The sequence below is a fragment of the Furipterus horrens genome, unplaced genomic scaffold, assembly GCF_987537825.1.
Source record: "Furipterus horrens unplaced genomic scaffold, mFurHor1.1.pri manual_scaffold_3, whole genome shotgun sequence".
In the NCBI taxonomy this organism is placed as follows: domain Eukaryota; kingdom Metazoa; phylum Chordata; class Mammalia; order Chiroptera; family Furipteridae; genus Furipterus; species Furipterus horrens.
The window spans coordinates 201,083,295-201,106,239 of record NW_028327173.1 but is presented as its reverse complement, the minus strand read 5'-3'; the positions used below and the strand labels follow the sequence as shown (position 1 = coordinate 201,106,239).

Sequence of the window (22,945 nt, the reverse complement as noted above, 5' to 3'; positions counted from 1 at the left end):
GACATTTAAATTTGATGTAGCAGTCATTGGGCGCTAGCGAAGGGACTTAAGGAGCTGCCGAGTTTGCAGTGGGAGGAGAGGAAGGTGACCGGTAGTGCAGTTTACCGACACCTGTGTCACTAGAATAGGTAACTTCATTTGATTGTTTTATGACTTGTCTCCATGTCAGTCGGCACAGGCAGCTCTTAATCATCAATTTTACAGTGCTGCTTTGAAAATGGATCTTCTTTAAACAAATAATGTTTCATATCTTAAAATTACAGAAGGTCTGGTTGACTCTAGTAGTGACGAATCAGACTCAGATCTGTCTGATGTTCCCGAACTGGACTCTGAAATCGAACAAGAGATACAGCTCACTTACCGCCGGCAGGTGATTTTTATTATCACATGGTTTTTCCCCGAAAAAGTTCAGTTTCTTCTTCTTCTTCCTCCCTGTTGTTTATTCATCTGTTACCTTTAGTGGTTTTTAATTTTCCAAGAAATATGTGGTCCTTTGTTTTCCCTCTTTAAGTGTTAAAGTACACGTTTGTGCAATGATCTTTCACAGGAAGCGCTCGATGTGCTGTGTGTGCCTGTATTGTATTTGCCTGTAGCTTTTCGTCACAGTACACTCCTATTGTTTAACATATTCGCTTAAGAAGTACAGAAATATCATGAAACGCTTAATGTGTGTTTGTCAGTGTGATGCATAGAACATGTAAATTAAATCAGTCTGTTCTTTCCAGGGAAATAAATTTCACAAAGTACTTTCTGATTTAAGACAGATGTTAAAACTAGTGATCATTAGTAACGGATTCTGTGAAAACCTTTGTTAATATATATTCTAAAAATATTTTTACATTATTTAAAGGTTTACAAAGAAGATCTACCTCAACTTAAAGAACAATACAAAGAGAAACAAAAAGGTGGTACTTCTAAAAGAAGAGAGCGGGCTCCAGACAATAGTATTCGATTACACTTCGTTCATGGGTATAAAACAACTATTTTTCATTTCTATGTTTGAATTTTGCCTTACATTTATTAGCTGTGTGATTTTCAGCAAGTCACATAACCTCTCCGTGCCTCTGTTTCCCCATCTGTAGATGGAAATAACAGCACCTGCTTCATAGCATTCTGATGAGGGGTAAATAAGGAAAGAATTGGTGATTTAGAATGTTGTCTGTACAATAATAAGCGCTAGATAAGTCTTAGTTAAATTAAAATTATATATTTTTTTATCAGAGTTTTATATTGATAGACTTGGATCTCTTTCCTTTAAACAAATGAATAATTAAAATGTAAGAGATTATCATGACCCCTAAATACAAGTATGTCTAATTTGGAATGATATTGTATATTCATTTTGCCTTCATATTTTAATTTTAATAAAAAAGTTTCTGGATTATCTTAGAACATTTGGCAGTAGAGGTCTCCCATTTCACCCTGGACCAAAAGATTCTCCAACCTGACTTTTTTTTCTCCTCACCTACTAATTATTTTCTTACCTGACTGATAATGCTTTCAAGAATTTCAAAAAGGACTTACTTTGCAGAAGTATTTTTTTCTCCTGTGTTTATAAGCAATATTTCTACGCAGTTACATTACGTGAATTGGTTTTCTTAAATGGAATCATAGTAATCATTTTTAGAAGATTTGGCTCCTTTTTTCTGGATGAGTATAATATTTTAACATTGTTGTTTAAACTTCTTTTTGGACTATCTTATATTCTCATAGTTCAGCGATGTGTCTGAAAGGGTACCCTTCGCAGCTCATTCCCACCCTGCCCTCCAGCCATCATTTCCCCTGCATCAAGGGGGACCTCTGTGACTTCCCGAAATACGATGCATATACAGCAGTCCCTCTCGATATCACAGTTCACTTATTGCGGCCTCACTGTATTGTGGGATTTAAAAAAATATTATATTTAATTATTTATCACGGATTTTTCGCTATATCGCAGGATTTTGCGGTACTGTATATGTATGTTGTTAAAGTTACATAGGTTTCAGAGTGTAGAATAAATGTAAGGTTCCTACTTCCCGGGGGTGGGGGGGCGTCTAGAACATAATACCTGAGATAAGTGAGAGAATACTGTACAGTTGAATACAAATACATATTCTTTTCTATACCCTTTCACTTATAAAGCACCTATTTTTGTTTTATAGTACAGAAATTTAGTACCGTACTTCTATGCAAATACTAGTGTACTTTATATATTTATATGCAGCTTGATTTTTTTAATTTCAGTAGTATAGCTTGGATTTAGCTATTTGTGATGAGAGCCATTCATAAAAGCTTATGCAATCTGAGATTTGGTATTTTGTTTTAATGGCTTGCTGTCTTGTAAAACTAGAAATTGAATGACCCCCAAAGGTACCTACCTCTCTATATAGTCCATATTTATCAGACAGAAGGCCAAAGTTCATATTGTATGTGTTTTCTGTATTTAGTTACAGAGGTTATGACTGTCGAAGTAATCTGTTTTATACACAAATTGGGGAAATCGTGTACCATGTGGCAGCAGTGGGTGTTATTTATAATCGACAACAGAACACGCAGCGCTTTTACCTGGGTCATGACGATGATATTCTCTGCCTGGCTATTCATCCTTTGAAAGACTATGTGGCAACAGGCCAGGTAGGTCCCTTGAAAAACTATGTTATAACGGGCCAGAGAGGTTAGACCTCTGTTTGGCTCTAAAGTTAGATTAGTCCATTTTTTAAAAAATCTGTGCATACGTTTTGAATTCTGGGAAATAAAGAGTGAAGAATTCTTTAGAGTGGGATATAATTTTCATATTAAAAATAAAATTAACTGCAACTTTTTTCCTACAGCTTTCCTTAGTTTTATTATTATTATTATTATTATTTTAATTTGAATTTGTAGCTAAAGAGCTCTGGTGTATCTTCTTTCTGTGAGAATTGTATTACTATTTAAAATCTGTGAGTAAAAATTATAGAAAACATGAAGACTATAGAAATATGGTTTCAAGTTATCTAAAATAATGCAATAAGTTATCTAACAAATATTCTATGACAAACAGGATGACTGTGTTTTTGTTTTACAGTGATGATAGGAAACCTATTCAGGTTTACCAAAGTACGAAGCAGAAATACGGAAATAGAAAACACTGAGGAAAGCCCTAACTGATACCTCTGTGTGGGTAGTCTTAGCAAAGGCTGGGAAGGGGTGCTGTTTATAGATTGTTACTGTACATAAGCACTTCACTAATTTCTTAGTGTATATAGAGTCTCATGTCACCCCAAGGAGGGTGACACAAATCATTTCCCCCAGATGTTCTTATTTAACTAAAAATATCTTGTTTTCCAAACGAGTTTGCAAAATTTACCTTAATGTCTTAGTGCTCATTATATCTAGCATAGGAAAACTGCCAATAATAGGTATGTGGTAAGCCTTATCTTTATTGATGAAGTATAAAGTAAAATTTAGGGGTCACATAGTCCTATGACATTGCTGGAAATACTGAGCCTACCTTCATTAGCTTTTTTTGTTTTTGTTTTTAAAGATTTTATTTATTTTTAGAGAGAGGAAGCGAGGGAAAAAGAAAGGGAGAGAAACATCAATGTGTAGTTGCCTCTCATGCACCTCCAGCTGGGGACCTGGCCCACAACCCAGGCCTGTGCCCTGACTGGGAATTGAACCAGTGACCCTTTGGCTCACAGGCTGGCACTCAGTCCACTGAGCCACATCAACCAGGGCAAAACTTGAGCTAGTTTTCCAAGAAATGTAAGAAAAACAATCAGTCACAATACAATCTGCTTTATATTTTTCATTTGATAAATGTCAATAGCAAATACAAAAAAAAGGCTATGAAGTCTGTTCATTTCCTTGAAAGATTTAAAAATAAACGATTTAATTATGTAAAGTGACTTTTGTAATTATTTCTATTTTAGGTAGGTAGGGATCCCTCAATTCACATATGGGATACAGAGACCATTAAACCGTTGTCTATATTAAAGGGCTACCACCAGTATGGTGTCTGTGCTGTTGATTTCTCAGGTAAGGCTGTGTTCTATCTGAATAGGAATAATCCAAGTGCAGAGACAGTACATAGCATTTTAGTGTAAATCAGTGTTGCCTAGACTTGTCAAATGTGCATATTCTTAGCCTAACCAATTAGTACTATGTAAATGTGGGTTTTCTGGCTATTTTATACTTGTGATTTAATGAATATAATTTTTAAAATAATTTTATTTTTATTGTATTTTTTAATCCTCACTGAGGATATATCCACTGATTCCAGATAGAGGAAGGGAGATAGAGAGAGAGAAAAAAAAGCATTGATGTGACAGAAACATCAATTGGTTGCCTCCTGAATGTGCCCCAACAGGGGACTGAGTCTGCAACCTAGTCATGTACCCTGACTGGGAATCGAACCCATGACCTTTTGGTTTACAGGATGATGCTCCAACCAACAGAGCCACACTGGCCAGGGCCATGAGTATAATTTTTGATACCTGTTAACATAAGTATGTTTTTATTAAAATAAAAAATGTTTACATAATATCTAAAATCACCTCAATTACGACTAGTGGTCTATAGCTCCCACTTTGGGCAAACTCTGATCACTCTGTCTTATTGCCACAGAGTAAACTTTGAAAATGTTTAGGGTGAAGGCTAAGGAAAAAAATGGTGAGACCTGAAATACCTCCTTTATAACATTTCTTTGAAGTGACTGTTTTAAGCTGTCTTATCTAAGTAATTTCAGATCCTGTTAGTTCTGTTAAAAGTTTAACAATTACAAATCAAAATGCAAAAGCAGATGGCGAATGAAAGCTAGGGTGTAGTTCAGGAAATGAGAAGTACCATAAATAGAGAATTTTATATTAAGAAACAGTAAGTTTGTGCTGTCTGCTGCCCTGAAGTGATAGTAAATTAATTATAGTAGAGATTTTGGGGGGACATGTACATACACATTCAGGGATCTGCTAAAACTCAAGGAACAAAAGAATGGAAGGCAAACTAAGGACGTCAACAAGAGACGTACCACTGCTATGATAATGAACTGACTGGGGTTTTCAACAACCGTGGCCGAGCGGCAGACATTGTAGTTTCAGCCTTTACTACTTATACCCAACGCATGCGCACCTGTCAGCATGACTAACTTAGACCTCACTCATTGGTCTAACATGTTCATCACTTGTTGCTTGACAATAGTAGCAAAATAATTGGCCTTTACTAAAAATAATCATATTAATGGCAGTATGCGGTTCTAACCTACATCTTTCTCATCTGATTAACTTTTCATAATCACTATGAGTTTTTATATCACAATGGATTTCTTATGGTGATTTTAATTGAAGTAAATCTTTTCTTTCTTCCTTAGTTTTTCCTTCTCATTTTTAAATCTCTTTTTTTTTCCACTTTTCTAATCTTCCCCTTTTGCCCCATATCAGCCTGATGGATAAGGTAAATGAAGTCAGAGAAAATGTCCGCAGATATGTTTAGATCCATTGAGAAACAATTCTCCTCCCCTTATAAATTCAGGTTCTTTTTACAGCTGTATGTATACCTAACATTTAATATTATTCTGTACAATTTAAAATATGGTACTGTTGTTTTATAATATGTGCTGAATGGTTTTTATCTCCTGAATGGTAATGGTATATCTCTCTGATTAATTTCCGTAGCGGATGGGAAGCGTTTGGCTTCAGTTGGAATAGAGGAGGGCCACACCATTGTGCTGTGGGACTGGAAGAAGGGAGAGAAACTTTCAATAACAAGGTAGGGGAAAAGTCGGTATCACATTGCAAAATACGGAAATTGCTTTGGACTTAAAGTTTTTGAAAATTAAAACAGTTTTGAAATCAAGCGAACATGTAACTTTTTTCTATTACTGCCATCTTTATCATTAAATAAGTAATATAATCGTGGTAAAAAGACAAATGATTTCAGGATTAATTTGTAGGTTTGATCCTTGAGAACCCATTTTTTAATGTAACTGCAGTATGACATTGGAAATAGCTATTATCCATTTACAGGCTGAATTTCACTGTGTGATAAACTGTTACATAGCTATTGGAAAGCAAGATAAAATGCTCATAATTATATTTAAGTAAAAAAAGATACATCCATGTGTATCATAAAGGAGCTATATAGATTTAAAATTTTTTGTTATACTTTTTATTTTCTAAATTTTCTACAGTCACGTGTGTTATTTTTATAATAAAAATATTAACAATTTCTTTGAAGTAGGAAGGAGTCAAGTGTCAGATTAATTTTTAACTTTTCTATTCCTCAAAGTGAGACATTAAAGCACTTAATGTACAGGTAAATGCTTTTTTCCAGAGTATGTACACAATGCCCCCATAAAAGAGAGTTTACTTTGTAGCAGGAAAGGCTATATTAAACTATAACAAAGTATTTTTTAAAATTATCTTGAATTAATTCATGCCACAAATAACATTTCCTATGCATAGTATTTAGTACAGTTGGTACCATGCAAAAGAAGTCCAATTTTAACTGTTCCTGTCTTTTAAGATTCTGTTGAGAAGAGTTAATAGAAAATTAAAATAATGATAAAATAACAGATGTACAAACGCGTGATTACATAGCCCAAACCTGAGAGACAGGTGGGCCAAACATTCAGTAAAGGGAATCAAGATAGGGTATGGATTAGGCAAAAGATTATTACAGGAGAGATTTAGTTTTAAGAATTAAAACATTTTGTTATTTATTTCAGAGGAAGTAAAGATAAGATTTTTGTTGTAAAGATGAACCCCTACGTGCCTGATAAATTAATTACAGCTGGGATTAAACACATGAAATTTTGGCGTAAAGCAGGTAAGGAAGTACTTCTCTTTATTTTGAAAGTTAAGAAATTACTGCTTTTCAAAGTGATTTAGCTGAATGCAATGTGATATTGTAGATTGGATCATGGAACAGAAAAGGGACAGTGGTAAAACAGGTGGAGTTTGAATGCAGTCTGGAGTTCAGTTAATAGTAATATATCAATATTACATGTTGGTTTCTTAGTTTTGATAAATGGTCTATAAAAATGGAAGACGTCAGCATTAGGGAAGACTGAGTGAGGTAGGGGAAACTGAGTAAGAAGTACTGTATGAGATTGCTGTATTATCTTTGCATCTTTTATGAAAATTAAAATTATTCAAAATAGATCTGACATATGAGTGAAATCATACAGTATTTGTCTTTGTCTGACTGGCTTATTTCACTTAGCATTATGTTCTCCAGGTCCACCTATACTGTTGAAAAGGGTAAAATTTTCTTCTTTTTTACAGCTGAGTAGTATTCCATTGTGTCAATGTCCCATAGCTGTTTTATACACCCATCTACTGATGGACACTGGGCTGCTTCCTTATGTTGGCGATTGTAAATTATGTTGCAATGAACATAGGGCGGCTTGTGTACTTTTGTATTAGTGTTTTGTGTTCCTTCGGATATTTCCCCAGAAGTGGGATTGCTGGGTCAAAAGGCAGATCCATTTTCAATTTTTTGAGGTATCTCCACACTGCTTTCCACAGTGGCTGCACCAGTCTGCATTCCCACCAACAGTGCAGAAGGGTTCCCGTTTCTCCACATCCTCGCCAGCACTTGTTTGTTTGTTGATTTATTGATGATGGCCATTCTGACTGGTGTGAGGTGGTATCTCATTGTGGGTTTAATTTGCATTTCTTTGATGATTAGTGACATTGAGCATCTTTTCCTATGTATATTGGCCATCTGTATGTCCTCTTTGGAGAAGTGTCTATTCAGGTTCTTTGCCCAGCAAAACAGAGACAGACTCATAGATGGAGAGCAGGATGACAGCTAGTGAGGGGTGGGGGTTAGCGGGTAGAGGAACTGAACAAAAAGGAAAAAGAACTCATGGTCATGACACCAGATTGCTGGGGGCAGGGGGATATAAGGGAACTAATTGGTAATGGAAAAAAAATACAATGAAGATTAAATACAAAAATAAAATTATTCAGAATAAGTAGTTAATTTTTTAAAAAGTGATTCACAGTTGCCTTGGTACATTTTATTTTATTTTAAAAGCATTTTTAATTATATTTTATTGATTATGCTATTACAGTTGTCCTGATTTTTCCCCCTTTACCACCCCTCCACCCAGCACCCCCCCCAACTCCCTCAGGTAATCTCCCCACCATTGTTCCTGTCCCTGGTCATGCCTATGAGTTCTTTGGCTGCTCCATTTCCTCTCCTGTACTTTACATCCCTGTGGCTCTTCTGTACCTACCTATTTATACTTCTTAATCCCCTCACCTCTCTACCCATTCCCCATGGCCCCCTCCCATCTGGCAACCATCAAAACGCTCTCTGTCTCTGTTCTTGTTTGCTTAGTTTGTTTTTGGATTCAATTGTTGATATTTATGGGGGGGTATTTCTTTCCATTTTATTGTTCATAGTTTTGATCTTCTTTTTCTTAAGTAGGTCCCTTTAACATTTCATATAATAATGGTTTGGTGATGAACTCCTTTAGCTTTACCTTGTCTGGGAAGCATTTTATCTGCCCTTTGATTCTAAATGATAACTTTGCTGGATAGAGTAATCTTGGCTGTAGCTCCCTGCTTTTCATGACTGAATTTTTTTTTGCCAGTCCCTTCTGGCCTGCAGAGTTTCTTTTGAGAAATCAGCTGACAGTCTTATGGGAACTCTCCTATAGCTAACTAACTTCTTTTCTCTTGCTGCTTTTAAGATTCTCTCTTTATCTTTAACCTTTGGCATTTTAATTATGATGTGTCTTGGAGTGGGCCTCTTTGCATCCATCTTGTTTGGGACTCTGCTTCCTGGACTGGCATTTTCAATTTTTTGCTCTTCTTCTTCTTCTGTCACCCCTATGATACAAATGTTGGGCCTCTTGAAGTTGTCCTAGAGGCTGCTTATACTATCCTCATTTTTTCTTCTTCTTGTTATTCTGATTGGTTGTTTTTTGCCTCATGTTCCACATCATCAATTTGATTATTGGCTTCATCCTCTCTACTGTTGATTCCCTGTAAATTGTTCTTTACTTCAATTAGTGCACCCTTTGTTTCTGACTGGATCTTTTTTATGCTGCTGAGGTCCTCACTAAGTTCCTTGAGCATCCTTATAACCAGTGTTTTGAACTCTGAATCTGATAGATTGCTTATCCATTTCGTTTAGCTCTTTTTCTGGAGTTTTGATCTGTTCTTTCATTTGGGCCATGTTTCTTTGTCCCTTTGTTTTGGCAGCCTCCCTGTGTTTGTTTCTGTGTATTGGGTAGAGCTGCTTTGACTCCTTGTCTTGGTCATGTGGCCCTAATGTATTACAGTAGGGGTCCTGTAGGGTCCAGTGGCACAGCCTCCCTATCACACAAGCTGGGTACTTTGTGTGGGCTGAGTACAACCTCTTTTTGTAGTTGAACTTTGGTTGCTGTTGGCAGGTAAATGGGAGGGATTTACCCAGGCCAGTCAGCTTCAAGGACTGGCTGTGACCACTAACCACCAACCTCTGCCCTCCGTGGAGGGTCAGCTGTGCAGGGGCAGGGTGGTGGTGCTCTGACCTGGTCTGTAGCTGTCCACTGGGTGTGCTGCCACTGGGGTTTTCTGGGTGGTGCAGGCCATGGTCAGCCCCCACCTGTCTTTTGCCTCGGCCACCTTGTCTGAGCTATAAAGCAATCTGAGATGGCTGCTACTTGTGCTGGGCTTGGAGATTCCCAGGTGAAGCCAAGCTGCTGGTAGTGCCAGGCCTGGGGCTCACTGAGGCCTGCTGTTGCTTTTTTGAGAGGATTTAGGAAGTCATGAAGCAGGAGCCAAGACCATCCATTCATATGGAAAAGGAGCTTGGGTGGACCTGTAATTAAGTGGGCCAGTGTCTCTGGGGATGTCCAAGGCGGATCAAACAGCGTTAGCCAGGTTGATGGAGTCTCAGATATTGGCACCACCTTGCTGGCTCTGTTGGGGGAGGGCTTAGAAAAGAGACAATGGCGTCTGCTCGCCTTGATTCAGACACTTCAGTTCCTCCCTGCATACCACTGGTGACTTTCAAGCTGCTACCCCGGTGCTGGAGCTCAGAGGGAGTGAGTCTGAGTGTAGGTTCTTTAAGAGGAACTGCTTGGGGCTCCAGTAGTTTCTTCCACTGACTCAGTCCCCACTGGTCTTCACAGCTGGAAGTTGTGGGGACTTATCTTCCTGGCACTGGAACCCTGGGCTGGGGGGCCCGGTGTAGGGCTGGGGTGCATCACTCCCTAAATATCCCATCCAGATTTTTATCCATCACATGTGGATGAGGGCCCAGCCTGTTCCACATCTCTGCCCCTCCTACCTCTGGATGGATGTTTTGTTTAATTCCATAGTTGTCAGACTTCATTCAGCTTGACTTCTGACAGTTCCGAGGAGTGGTGGTTCTGTATTTTAGTTGTAATTTTGATGTGGTTGCGCAAGGAGGTGAGCCCTGTCTGCCTATGCTGCCATCTTGACTGGAGGTACCTTGATACATTTTAAACAAATATAAGATTTATTTTATCGTCATTTATTGGCTGCTGCATTGATGTAGTATTCATTATTGCAAAAGGATTTAACTTACGAAATTAACCAGGTGGTATACAGACTCCTTTTTTTCTGTTGAAGACATTTTCTAAAAATTTTTTATAGCTATAAAATGATATAGAAATGGAATGTTTCATTACTTCGGTTATTCGTAACTATAAATTAGTAACTGTGGAAGAAGTTCAAATTTTAAAATGAAAGTGTCTCTTTTCCATATAATTAGTGTACTAATAAATTCCGGCAATTTGACATCAAAGTCCTAGTTCTCTTAAACCTTTCAGGTAAAATATGTAAATGTAGGAAGAAGTGAAGCATATATTAGAAAAGAATAGGCTTTGTGAAGGCATTTCCCAAATTCAAGTAACTTTCAAGTTGTAAGCCACATAGGACACGAGTAAGTTTTCAGACTTGGATGTATTACTTCAGCCCCAACTCACCAGATCATGTTTTGCACATACCCAGAGCCATTCCTAGGCGTTCCAAGAATCTCTTGCACTTGTATAGGAGAGGCCCTTACAAGAATGTTTAAAGCCGCGTTATTTTCAATAGCAAAAACTTGGAAGCAACTTCAGTGCCTCTTAATAGGAAAACGGAAGGCTATGTAGTTATGGAAGTGAGTTTTCTAGAGGTACAAATCAACATGTATAAAACTCCATTACAAATAGTGAAAAACAAGTTGCAGAAGGATACATACAGAATGGCATTTACAGAAAATTTGAAAACAAGAAAAATAATATGACATGTTTTCTAGGAATTCATAAATAAGCAGTAAAGTATGTGTAAAGAATGCATGAGAATAATCAACACATTCAGAATAGGAGGGGGTTGACAGCGGGAGATGGGATTGGCATCACATATCAGTTGTTTTAGTAATTTTATGTAAGTTGATAGTAGATACGTAGGTATGCTTTGTATTGTTTTTTAATACCTTTTTATATGCTTAAATATGTCATAATAAAAATTTTGAAAAACAAAAAGTGCTGGGGACTGCTTAAAACTGCTTTAAATCATATATGCTTTTGTTTATTCGAAAAGCTATGGCCTGCCCTGACTGGTGTGGCTCAGATGGTTGGGTATCATCCTGTGAACCAAAGGGTCGCGGATTCAGTTCCCAGTCATGACACATGCCTGTGTTGCGGGTCTGGTCCCCAGTCAGGGCAGCCCATTGATATTTCTCTTCCTCTCTTCCTACCTCCCTTCCCCTATCTCTAAATAAATAAATAAATAAATAAATCTGAAATATACAATTCTATGGGTTTTTTTTTTTTTTTTTTTAAAGCTATGACCTAAAAGCAACCATAAGAAAACAGCCAGGCAAGGTGTTGCCCAAGTCGCTCACTGAGAAACCGTATTTTTCCGTTTACCTCTTCTTGCTGTTCCATGACTTTCTATTTAAACAACAGCAACAGTAGCAGAGAGATGTTACTGCTTTGTAATTTTAGCTCTTTTGGAAGCGGTCCTTTCATAATACTTTTTGTGACCAGGGGGAGGACTGGTTGGAAGAAAAGGCTGCGTGGGTGCACTGGGGAAGAGCGACACAATGATGTGTGCGGCATACGGCTGGACCGAAGAGACGGCCTTCTCTGGGACGTCCACGGGAGACGTGTGCATCTGGAGAGACGTCTTTCTCGTGAAGACAGTTAAAGCACACGATGGACCAGTGTTCAGTATGCACGCGTTGGAGAAAGTAAGTACCCTAAAGGCGCTTTAAGTTAAACAGAATTGGGTCGTGGAGGGTAGAGCATTTTCACGAGCAAAGGAACGTTGGCATTCAGTGTAGCTGAGCCCCTCGGTCATAAGCTGGTCTTCCTGACCTTGTTTTATTTTTCTTTTCAACTCCTCAACCCAGAGTGAGATAGGTCTGCTGTTTAAGAAAAAAAGTTTAACTTAATATGTGTTCATCACTTACTATATGTCAGAAATTGTTTAAGGGGTTTATATGTTATCACCATGTCCTGTGAGGTAGCTACTGATATAACACTTTCTTTTTAAAAGATAAGATTTTGGAAGCCTCCAGGAGAATATATGTAACTTGCTAAAAGTAGAGGAGCTACCTTAGGGTTCCAAATTATAAACAGTGTTTTTTCTTCAAATTAAAAAAAAAAAATGTATTGCCTTTAGAAAAAGAGAGGAAGAGAGAGAGAAAAAAACATTGATTTGTTGTTCCACTTGTTACGGCTACATAGCGAGATTGAACACTCTGAAGCGGTGTATAAAGTTAAGCAAAGGATTTTTAATATTGGCCAGGAGTTGGGCAGACCCGAGCAGGTCTCTAACATGCTCCAACCTACAATGGAGTCTAAACGCTGGGTTTTTATACTGGTGCAGTCTCTTTGTTTCTTCTTTGGCGGGAAACAGCCTTAGGAAAAGGGGGCTGGGCTGGACTGCAGGAATGTCTTGGCAGTAACAGGAACAGAAATTCGCAAGGCTAAAGGTTATCTTCGACAGCAACACAGCTCTTCAGCCAGGGACGAACTCCCTGTGAGGCAATTTATTTTCAAAGGGCTAGACATTCTGCAAAGCACAACCTTCACAAATGCTATAAACCAGACACAAGCAAGCAAATGGGAGGTGATAGAGGCTGAAGTCCTTTTAGCTTGTAAATCACTAATTGCTATAACACTCCTTCTTACATTCCTTTTTCCAAGGCCTTTTAGCAAGTCCTTGCTACTTCTTACAAAGAACATTTAAAGCCCTTACATACTTACATATTGAAACTTTTTACAGGGAATATTGGGTGCCCCTACATAATCCCCCCTCTAGTCCCTGGACTAAACATATTAGGTACGTCTAGGGACTATAAGTAGGGTTTTTAAACCCTGGTTTTCAGGAGGGGCTTAGTAGCAAGGATAAGGAGTTGGGTATTTATAATGCTAGCTTTCAGGAGCTGCAAGGAAGAAATTAAGTTTTCAGAAACAAATGATAATGAGTATACAACATCCCAAAACTAAAAGGGACACAGCAAAAGCAGTTTTGAGAGGAAAGTCCATAGCAATACAGGCCTACCCAAAGAGGATAGAAGAACTCCACACAAAAATTTAACCCCACAGCTACAAAAACTAGAAAAACAATAATAAACAAAGCCCAGAGCAAGCAGAAGGAAGGAAATTATTAAGGTTAGAGCAGAATTAAATGACACTGAGACTAAACAAACAACTTAAAAGATTAACAAAAGCAGGGGCTGGTTCTAGGCTTATAAAGAAAAAAAAGAATCCAAATAAACAAAATTAGAAACAAAAGAGGAGATATTATGACTGATAACACAGAAATACAAAAAATTGTAAGAAATTACTATAAACAACTATATGGCAAGAAACTTGACAACCTAGATGAAATGGACAAATTTCTAGAAACATATAATTTTCCAAAACAGAATTAAGAAGTAGAAAGTCTTAACAGACCAATAACAAAGAAGGAAATTGAAACAGTAATCAAAAATTTCCCGGCACACAAAAGCCCTGGACCGGATGGCTTTACAGGCTAATTTTACAAAATATTTAGGGAAGAACTAACTTCTACCCTTCTCAAACTATTCCAAAAATTCAAGAAAAGGGAAAAATTCCAAACTTTTTCTATGAAGCCAGTATTACCTTAATTTCAAAACCAGGTCAAGACATAACAAAGAAAGAAAACTACAGGCCAATATCGCTAATGAACATAGGTGCTAAAATTCTGAACAAAATATTGGCAAACAGGATCCAGCAATACATCAAAAAGATTATACACTACGATCAAGTGGGATTCATCCCAGGGACACAAGGATGGTTTAATATTCGCAAATCAATAAATATAATACATCACCTAAACAAAATGAATGACGAAAATTACATGATCATATTAATAGATGCAGAAAAAGCATTTGATAAAGTACAACACCCATTTATGATGAAAACCCTTAGCAAAATGGGAATAGAGGGAGCATACCTTAACATAATTAAGGCAATATATGAGAAACCTGAAGCCAACATTCTACTCAATGGACAAAAACTGAAAACATTCCTTCTGAGATTAGGAACAAGATAAGGATGTCTATCTACTTTTTTTCCTTTTTTTTTTTTTTTTTTTTTTAAACAGTGTTGGAAGTTCTAACTACAGCAATTAGACAGGAAGAAATTAAAGACATTCAAATTGGTAAGGAAGACAAAACTGTTACCACTTGCAGAAGACACGATAGTATACATAGAAAACCTTACAGACTTTACGAAAAAACTACTTGACCTAATAAATGAATTTGACAAAACAGCAGGGCACAAAGTTAATATTCAGAAATTAAAAGCGTTTCTATATACCAACAAAACATTAGAGATAGAAACCAGAAAAAAATTCCATTTACTATAGCAACAAGAAAAACAACAGTATTCAGGGATAAACTTAACCAAAGAGGCAAAAGACCTGCACTCGGAAAGCTACACAACCCTGAAGAAAGAAATTAAGAAAGACACAAATAAATGGAAGCATACACCACATCCATGGATGGGAAGAATTAACATTTCCAAAATGTCCACATTATTTAAAGCAATTCATAGATTCAATGCAATTTCTATTAAAATACCAGCAACATATCTCACAAACCTAAAGCAAACACTTACAATTTAATTTAGCAGACATTTGTTAAGCACTTGCTATGTGCCATGCATTGTAGATTCAATGATTAATAAGAAGAGCAAATGGAATGTTAGCAAGATGATGGAAAACAAATTTCCAGACCCTTATGGAAACATTAAATTAACAAGTAGGAACTGACTAAAATAAGTTTCTACAGCTTTGAAAACTAGTCAAAGATTAATAGCAATTAAGGAAATGCCCAACAAAGAAAGCACTACATTCAAAATGATAGAAAATTTTATGGCACTGTACTTATTTTTGCCTTACCCTTTTTTTTTCAGTGTAGTGCAGTATACTTGGGAGGAATTAGCCTAATTCCCAGTTTTTTTTCTTTTCTTATAAGGAATGTCTGAAGCCCCTGTATAATTCCCCTCCTTAGACTTAAGACCTTTTATTTTATAAGAGGACAATGGGCGAAGGTCTCGTGCTCTTCTAGCTGCTTCAAGCTGAACATGGTCGTCGTCCTACCTACCCTTGGGTCTAGGAATTTCTAATAAGAGTGGGGGTGGAGGGGAGTGCGGCCCTCCCTTATGGGGAAGGATTTTGCAGAGTCCAGGTCAGTTGGCTGTCCCCGGGCAGCGGCATTCTTGGTTTCCAAGGGCTGGCACTGTTGGACAAATTGACATCCTTGTCATATTCTTGAGGCAACAGATTTGGCAACAGGGTTAAAAGGCATAATTTAACCCACAACCACTAGATGACAAAAGACAGAGATTAATTTTTCAATGTCCCACATTAGGAAAAGAAATGGCTTCTTTGGAGGAAGGTGTGCAGGGCATGTCACACCTGTCCAAAATTCTTTTGCTCACTATACTTAGCTAGGGCTGAGGGAAATATTTTAGGTTTTTCCCCCCTCTCAGACCTTTAGGCCCTTTTTGTCCAAGTCATTAGGATAGAAAAGAGGAATAAGTTTTTAAAGTGAAGCTCACAGACTACCCCATACTTTACCAACCCAACCACTTAGTTCAGCCAAACCGTCGAGTCTTAGGAGGAGGCACTGCAGATGGGCTTCTTAAGTGAGGCCTATAAGTACAATTACTCAGGTAATGAGATCATAAGCTTATGCCCTGTGAAAACAGAAAGAACACACATGTTAATTCACACAACACAATTCACAAACCAGTCTCCAAATCGGAGAGACTGTCTTATTGGGAAGACATCCAGTTGCAAGGCATTTGACATTCTTCTTGCCTGTAAATAAAGCATCCTTGATAATGTCACAGACTTGGTTTAACTTTCAAATGAAAAACAAACTTTATAGACAGTTAGCTGCACTGAGCATTGCAATTTTCCTTAAGTCATGATTTTTCTCCTTAAGATCACCCTCCTTGTCAGTAAAGGGCTGCATTAAGTCCAGTTTTAATTTAGCCTGTTCATTTGCATAAACACAACAAGAGCAGTGATTGACCACATATGATTTTTAAGTCTACTTTGCTGGAACTTATACAAGGAACCTTCATGCTGACTATTAGTCTGCCCACTAGGGCACAGAAGCTGAGCCACACACCTGCCATTCAGCCTTGCCTGTAAACACCTGCTTTTCGCAAATCCTTTGGATTTTTCATTGTGCCTTGAGGTTCCTTCTAGCCATTTTTCAGGAAAGCAACCTTCGTTCCTTCCCTGGAAAGACTGCCATGAACCGCACAACCAACCAAGGTGTCAGGCCTTTTTTCTCATGGGCTTTTCTTAGCTTCAAAAGTTAAATCCAGTTCCTTAGGGCTTCCTGGTAACAACCAGAGCCTAAGCATGCCTCTTTCAGGCATATTATTCCAGTCAATGTCTTGGTTAACAATACCTTTATTAACAACTGGTCTTTTTAGTTTTATGCAAAGAAACCTAATGTCATTACTTACTTCTTTAAATTGCCAAATTCTGGAGGGATCAGTAGGGAGAAAAATATACAGTGTGAAGGAAAATCCTTGTTCTTCTAATATTTACTAAAACTGCATTTCCATGCCTTATACTTTCTTTTGTTCACTTTCCTACATGTGAAGTTTTCTTTTTTTTCTTTTTAACTCTCTCTGGGGAACCTCAATTTTCCTTTCAGATTATATGGCCAGTACCAATACAGAGAATTCCAGACCTTCCATAGGTCCCCAATGGCTAAATGCCAATACAGAGGTACAGTAACCATACAATTAGACCACAAGTAGTTGAGGTTTCCCTTTTCCCAGGTTTAAAAACTTTCACAACCTTTCTATATGTTTACCCATTCAGATTTAACCATAACCCATTTCCAATTCTTTTCCACACTGCAAAGGACTCTACCCAAACTCAGTATTTAGCAGCTAAAATTCCCTAGATTTGTAGATATTCTGCAGTTTTCTGAAGCTTCCTGCTTCTTCTTCTTCTTCTTTTCTAACATACACTTTTGAGCTTTCCTGAGAAGTTTTTCAATTGTTTTATTTGGCCTATTACTATTCTATTTAGGATTTTATTGGGAACCTTTTGTTTGGCCAGGACAATTCCCTGACCAGGAGGATGCTTGCATTTTTTTTTATATTCTTATAGCAGCCCACCTGATTATTCCTCTTTCTTTCCTATTGAAGAGGATGTCTAGAATGGACATTAGTTTTATTCATGTGTAACAACACTTTTCCTTAAGATACAGGCACATTCCCCCTGCTGAAGCAGTGAGGAGATTGAAGGCTCTTTAGTTACAGCTTTAGAGGTGTTGCTGATTGGCACCCAAGCAGCTTGCACCAGTTTGAAGAGCGGCCTGAGTTTTAAAAGTGTCACTTTTTTTTTTTTTTCCCTCCATGTTGGAGAGACAGACATTCTGCTGTTTCTATAACCTGTAGCAAGGGGATTAGATGGCTGCTTCGCTAGCAAATTTAACATTGTCCCTCCTTGCAGCTCCAGCAGGGAGTATTCAGATGCAAACTGAATTGCTAGAAGTTACCTGGGGTGGAAAGAAATGCTGCAAGCAAGTTCTCTGGGGAAATTTTTAAGGAGCCTCATCCCTCTGGCCAGGGCTATAAGGCAGCGGGAGACAGCACAGAGGGTCCTAGGCTTTTTTTTTTTTTTTTTTTTTTTTTTTTTTTGTGACACTACCCATATTGATAGCCTTGGTTTTCCTGTTCCCCACCCCCCTCTCCCACGCCTGCAGCTGTTTGAGAGATAGCAATTTGATCTGGGAACCAGGGGCCTTCCCAGATTACAGAATATGTTAAACTAACCCACGTTTGTTTGGCCTTCACTAGCCATCTGCAAGATAATACCTTTTTTTTTTCTTCTTAAAAAAACACTTTTCCCTTAGAAGTGCAGAGCAGGAGCCACTCTTTCAAGGCACAGCTCCCTCCTGCCTTGCTACTTCCCCCAATAACCCTCTCCTTTCTGCTTGTTGCATTTTTGCTTCCCGAGAGACACCATTTTACACTTATAATATTTAGATTTAAAGTACTCCCAAGGGGGGGTGGGACTATCCGACCCCAAAAGCAGGCCACTCTGACCTACAGAATGTTTCCAGGGTGCCAGAGTTTATGAAGGGATTTTGTCCCCGGAACTTGGGGAAATTCTGGAGCACACAGTCAAGAACTGTGGGTGCAGGCTTAGACTGGCGTCCCCTTATGTTGGCTAAGGTGACTGCTGCAAACATGCACTTAATTTGGATTACAATTAGAAGCTGGAACACAAGGCACAGGAGCAATTCCCCCCTCACGGCGCAGACAAACACGGGCTGGGAGCTCCCAAAGGAAGCCAAACAAATGCCCGCTTGGCCTCTCCTCCTGCGAGGCTAGAGCCTACTCAGACTCCATAGACCGAAGTTTGTGGAAGCACACAAAAAGGAGGAAATAACTTTTTTACTTTAACCTTAACATTCACTCACACATTCACTCAGAGGTTAAACAATCCCACCCAAACCCCGCCTAGGCTTCTGAGATTAGATGAACAGCATCGGCTACAGGCAGCAGAACCCCAAAACCAAAAGAGCTCTATACAATCCAAATGAAGCTAGCCAAGCCGGCTTCAACAAATTCCCTGTTCGGGAATATGTACCTCTGCGTCCAGAGGACAAAAGAGACCAAGTCTCAGTGGCAGTGGCCCAAGTCCGCTGCCCAAATGGGTTGCCACTCACCTGTCGCCGAGGCTGTCCTCTGTCCTTTGCTTACTCTAGACTGGGCCGTCAGGGCTTCTAGCAGCTCCCGAGTGTCTCCTGAAGGTGCAGGGAATTGCTCCCAATCAGAGCTTGCGGCCGCTGTCCTGCCACACGTCAGCTAGACACACGGGACCGCACGAAGCCCCGGGGGCTCACCGAAGGCGGCACCGCTTTACAGAGGCATCTCGCTGGGGCCTCCAAAAATGTTACGGCTACATAGCGAGATTGAACACTCTGAAGCGGTGTATAAAGTTAAGCAAAGGATTTTTAATATTGGCCAGGAGTTGGGCAGACCCGAGCAGGTCTCTAACATGCTCCAACCTACAATGGAGTCTAAACGCTGGGTTTTTATACTGGTGCAGTCTCTTTGTTTCTTCTTTGGCGGGAAACAGCCTTAGGAAAAGGGGGCTGGGCTGGACTGCAGGAATGTCTTGGCAGTAACAGGAACAGAAATTCGCAAGGCTAAAGGTTATCTTCGACAGCAACACAGCTCTTCAGCCAGGGACGAACTCCCTGTGAGGCAATTTATTTTCAAAGGGCTAGACATTCTGCAAAGCACAACCTTCACAAATGCTATAAACCAGACACAAGCAAGCAAATGGGAGGTGATAGAGGCTGAAGTCCTTTTAGCTTGTAAATCACTAATTGCTATAACACTCCTTCTTACATTCCTTTTTCCAAGGCCTTTTAGCAAGTCCTTGCTACTTCTTACAAAGAACATTTAAAGCCCTTACATACTTACATATTGAAACTTTTTACAGGGAATATTGGGTGCCCCTACACACTTACTTAGGTATTTATTGGTTGATTCTTTTATGTGCCCTCACTGGGGATTGAATCCGCAACCCTGGTGTATTTGGACAACACTCTTAACTGAGCCACCCCGCCAGGGTCAAACTGTGTTTTTAAAGTCCTGTCCTAAAAGTAGAATGTTCCGTGTCATTGTAAATATTTTTGCAGATTCCATTTTGATGTTTTAAAATGTGCAATGGATTCTTACACTAATACAAGCAGTAACTTTCACCTGTAATGCTCTTTCCCTAGAATTTTTCAATACAAAGAAGCTTATTGTTTTAAAAATATTTAGATCTTTATTAACTTGAAACTTTCACTTTTATAGGGATTTGTTACTGGAGGAAAAGATGGTGTAGTAGCTCTTTGGGATGACTCCTTTGAAAGATGTCTCAAGACCTATGCTATTAAAAGAGCTGCTTTGGCCCCCGGATCTAAAGGTGATTTGAGATTTAATTCACTTTGTAGGAGAAAAGATTAATGGCTCATTAGCACCTGTGGTCACTGAGGTGGAACCAATGGAATATATTTTTTATTCTTTATTAGGCAGGCATCAGAGTTAAATGGGAGAAGCCACGTAACAATGCTAGAATCACTGCTGTGCTTTCAAACTCTACTTTCTGTGATGCACAGGGTAAAATATTAACAAGAACAAGATGAGTAATGTTAATTTTTAACACTTATGCTTTTCCAAAGAAAATTGCCGCATGAGCACCACATTTACCACCCATCAGGAGTTTGTTTTCAAACGTGGTGACCCTGCCTCTCTAGCCTTTCAGGCCGTTCCTTCCTTTACCCTTCCTCTCAGCACACTAAGATGCTGAGTCTGTCCCTAACCTCCAGGCCTTTCTATGTGCTATTTTAATAGTCACCGCCCCCCCCAGCCATAGTTTTGCAGTTGCATTTACCTGTGGTGAACCACCGTCTGAAAATATTAAATGAAAAATTTCAGAAATAAACAATTCCTAAGTTTTAACTTGCACGCTGTTCTGAGTAGCACAGTGAACTCGTGTGCTGTCCCGTTCTGTCCTGCCCTGAATAGGAGTCTGCCCTTTGCCTGTGTACCCATGCGGTACACGCTCCCCGCCAGTCAGTCACTGAACCTCCCCAGTCATCGGATCTGCTGTTAGGGTATCACAGTTTTTTTTTGTTCATGTCCCCCTTATTTTACTTCATAATGGCCCAAAGAGTGGTGGTGCTGGCAATCAGATACGCCAAAGAAAAGCTATAAGGTGCTTCCTTTGAGTGAAAAGGCGAAAATCCCTAACTTATTAAGGCATTTGACACATGTCACATCCCGAGAAGAAGGGTGAGTGCAGTGCAGCGAGGTATTTTGTGAGAGACCACATTCACATAACTCTTATTACAGTGTATGGTTATCATCGTTCTGTTTTATTATAGCGGTTGTTGTTAATCCCTTCCTGTGCCTAATTTATGAGTCAGACTTTGTTGTAAGTATGTATGTATAGGAAAAGCACAGTACTTATAGGGTTCGCACTCCCCCCAGTTTCAGGCACCCACTGTGGGCCTTGGAACGTAGCCCCTGCAGAGAGGAACAACTACTGTACTGCGTCTAGAATCTTCCCTTTCTTCTCTCTCCCCTTCTCTAGTTACCTGATCAAATATTTATTTTTTCAACTCTCAAACATTAGTCCTTCTAGGATGATTCGTTTCCCTCCCATTCTCCTCCCAAGGAAAGGTTAAATTCCCTTACTGTATGCTCCTTTTTCAATATGCTTCTCATACAGACAGGGTCTGTTTTTCTTGTTATGTTCTCTGTGAGGGCAGGCGCTGCCTCTGTTACGTTAAGCAGTATATTTCTGAAGCCTGCTTAGGACACAGTAGACACAAATGAATTCATCTTAAATTGAGTTGATTTAAAATTATTAGCCAGAATATTGTACATGCTCTTAGAGGGTCAGGAGGTGGGTAAGGAGGTACAGATAGAAGAAGTCAAGAAACAGTTTTCAGAATGGTAGTAGGGGACCTGGGATTGTATAGAATTATCCAATTGTAGTATATAGGTGGTACTTTTGAGATTGGTGCACTTATTAGAATATTTAAAATACAGGAGAAAGCAACCTTGTAGTGGGATTTTCGTTGTCAAAATAAGTATCATTGGCAATATATATATTCTTGCGCTATAGTAACTGCATACCTAGAAGAACATCTTCATTTAACATTCCAGGTCTCCTCTTGGAAGATAACCCATCTATACGTGCCATATCATTAGGACATGGTCATATTTTAGTAGGCACAAAGAATGGTGAAATACTAGAAGTGGATAAAAGTGGCCCGATAACACTTCTGGTCCAGGTAATTTCAAATGTTAATATGCTTTTTTTCCCCTTTGTATATAATTGATTTAATACATAAGAGCCAAAGTTGATAGTGGTGGAATATGATGTTACATTAAGGAGGGTAATATTTGTTAATGTTACTGTATACCAAAATCTTAAGATTTTATTATAACTAAATGCATAGATTCAGTAAAAAAATGTATGTGTTATCATGTGGGTAGTAGCCAACATTTTAAGTAATTTCTTATTGCAAAACAAACCAATGGAAGAAAAAAAACAATTGTAATTAATTTAACCCAGTCCATTTATTTCATATTTAATTTTATTTCTTTCAAGTATATTTGTTGAACCTAAGGCGATTGTTTTCCTGTGAAACTCCTTAGTTCATTTTGTTCATTCGCAGGTTTCTAACTTAGAACAACTGAAAATGAATGTATGCTAAAGCTTTGTTGCTGAAAATGTCAGTGAAAGTACAGGTGAGGCAAAAGTAGGTTTACAGTTGTTCATATGGAAAATAATAAAATAATTAATACATAATAATAGAAGAATAAAGAGTTTCACATACAACTGTAAACCTGCTTTTGCCCCACAGTGTATATTAATAATAAAACAAAAATTCAGGGATATAAAAATTTGTGTGGTAGAAATGTAAAATGAAACAGCAGGGAATGCTGTATTAA

The 22,945-nt window shown here is 38.5% G+C and overlaps 1 protein-coding gene across 1 annotated transcript in view; it reads left to right on the top strand.

Moving 5' to 3' along the window:
* Positions 1-22,945, top strand: part of EML5 (EMAP like 5) — a 128,356-nt gene that overhangs the window by 45,670 nt on the left and 59,741 nt on the right. The window contains exons 12-20 of the mRNA XM_090271281.1: positions 264-370; positions 851-969; positions 2,430-2,620; positions 3,898-3,999; positions 5,631-5,724; positions 6,683-6,783; positions 11,954-12,156; positions 20,294-20,405; positions 22,154-22,281. Of these exons, the coding sequence (XP_090127407.1) occupies positions 264-370; positions 851-969; positions 2,430-2,620; positions 3,898-3,999; positions 5,631-5,724; positions 6,683-6,783; positions 11,954-12,156; positions 20,294-20,405; positions 22,154-22,281 (1,157 nt within the window). The remainder of the gene's footprint in view (positions 1-263; positions 371-850; positions 970-2,429; positions 2,621-3,897; positions 4,000-5,630; positions 5,725-6,682; positions 6,784-11,953; positions 12,157-20,293; positions 20,406-22,153; positions 22,282-22,945) is intronic.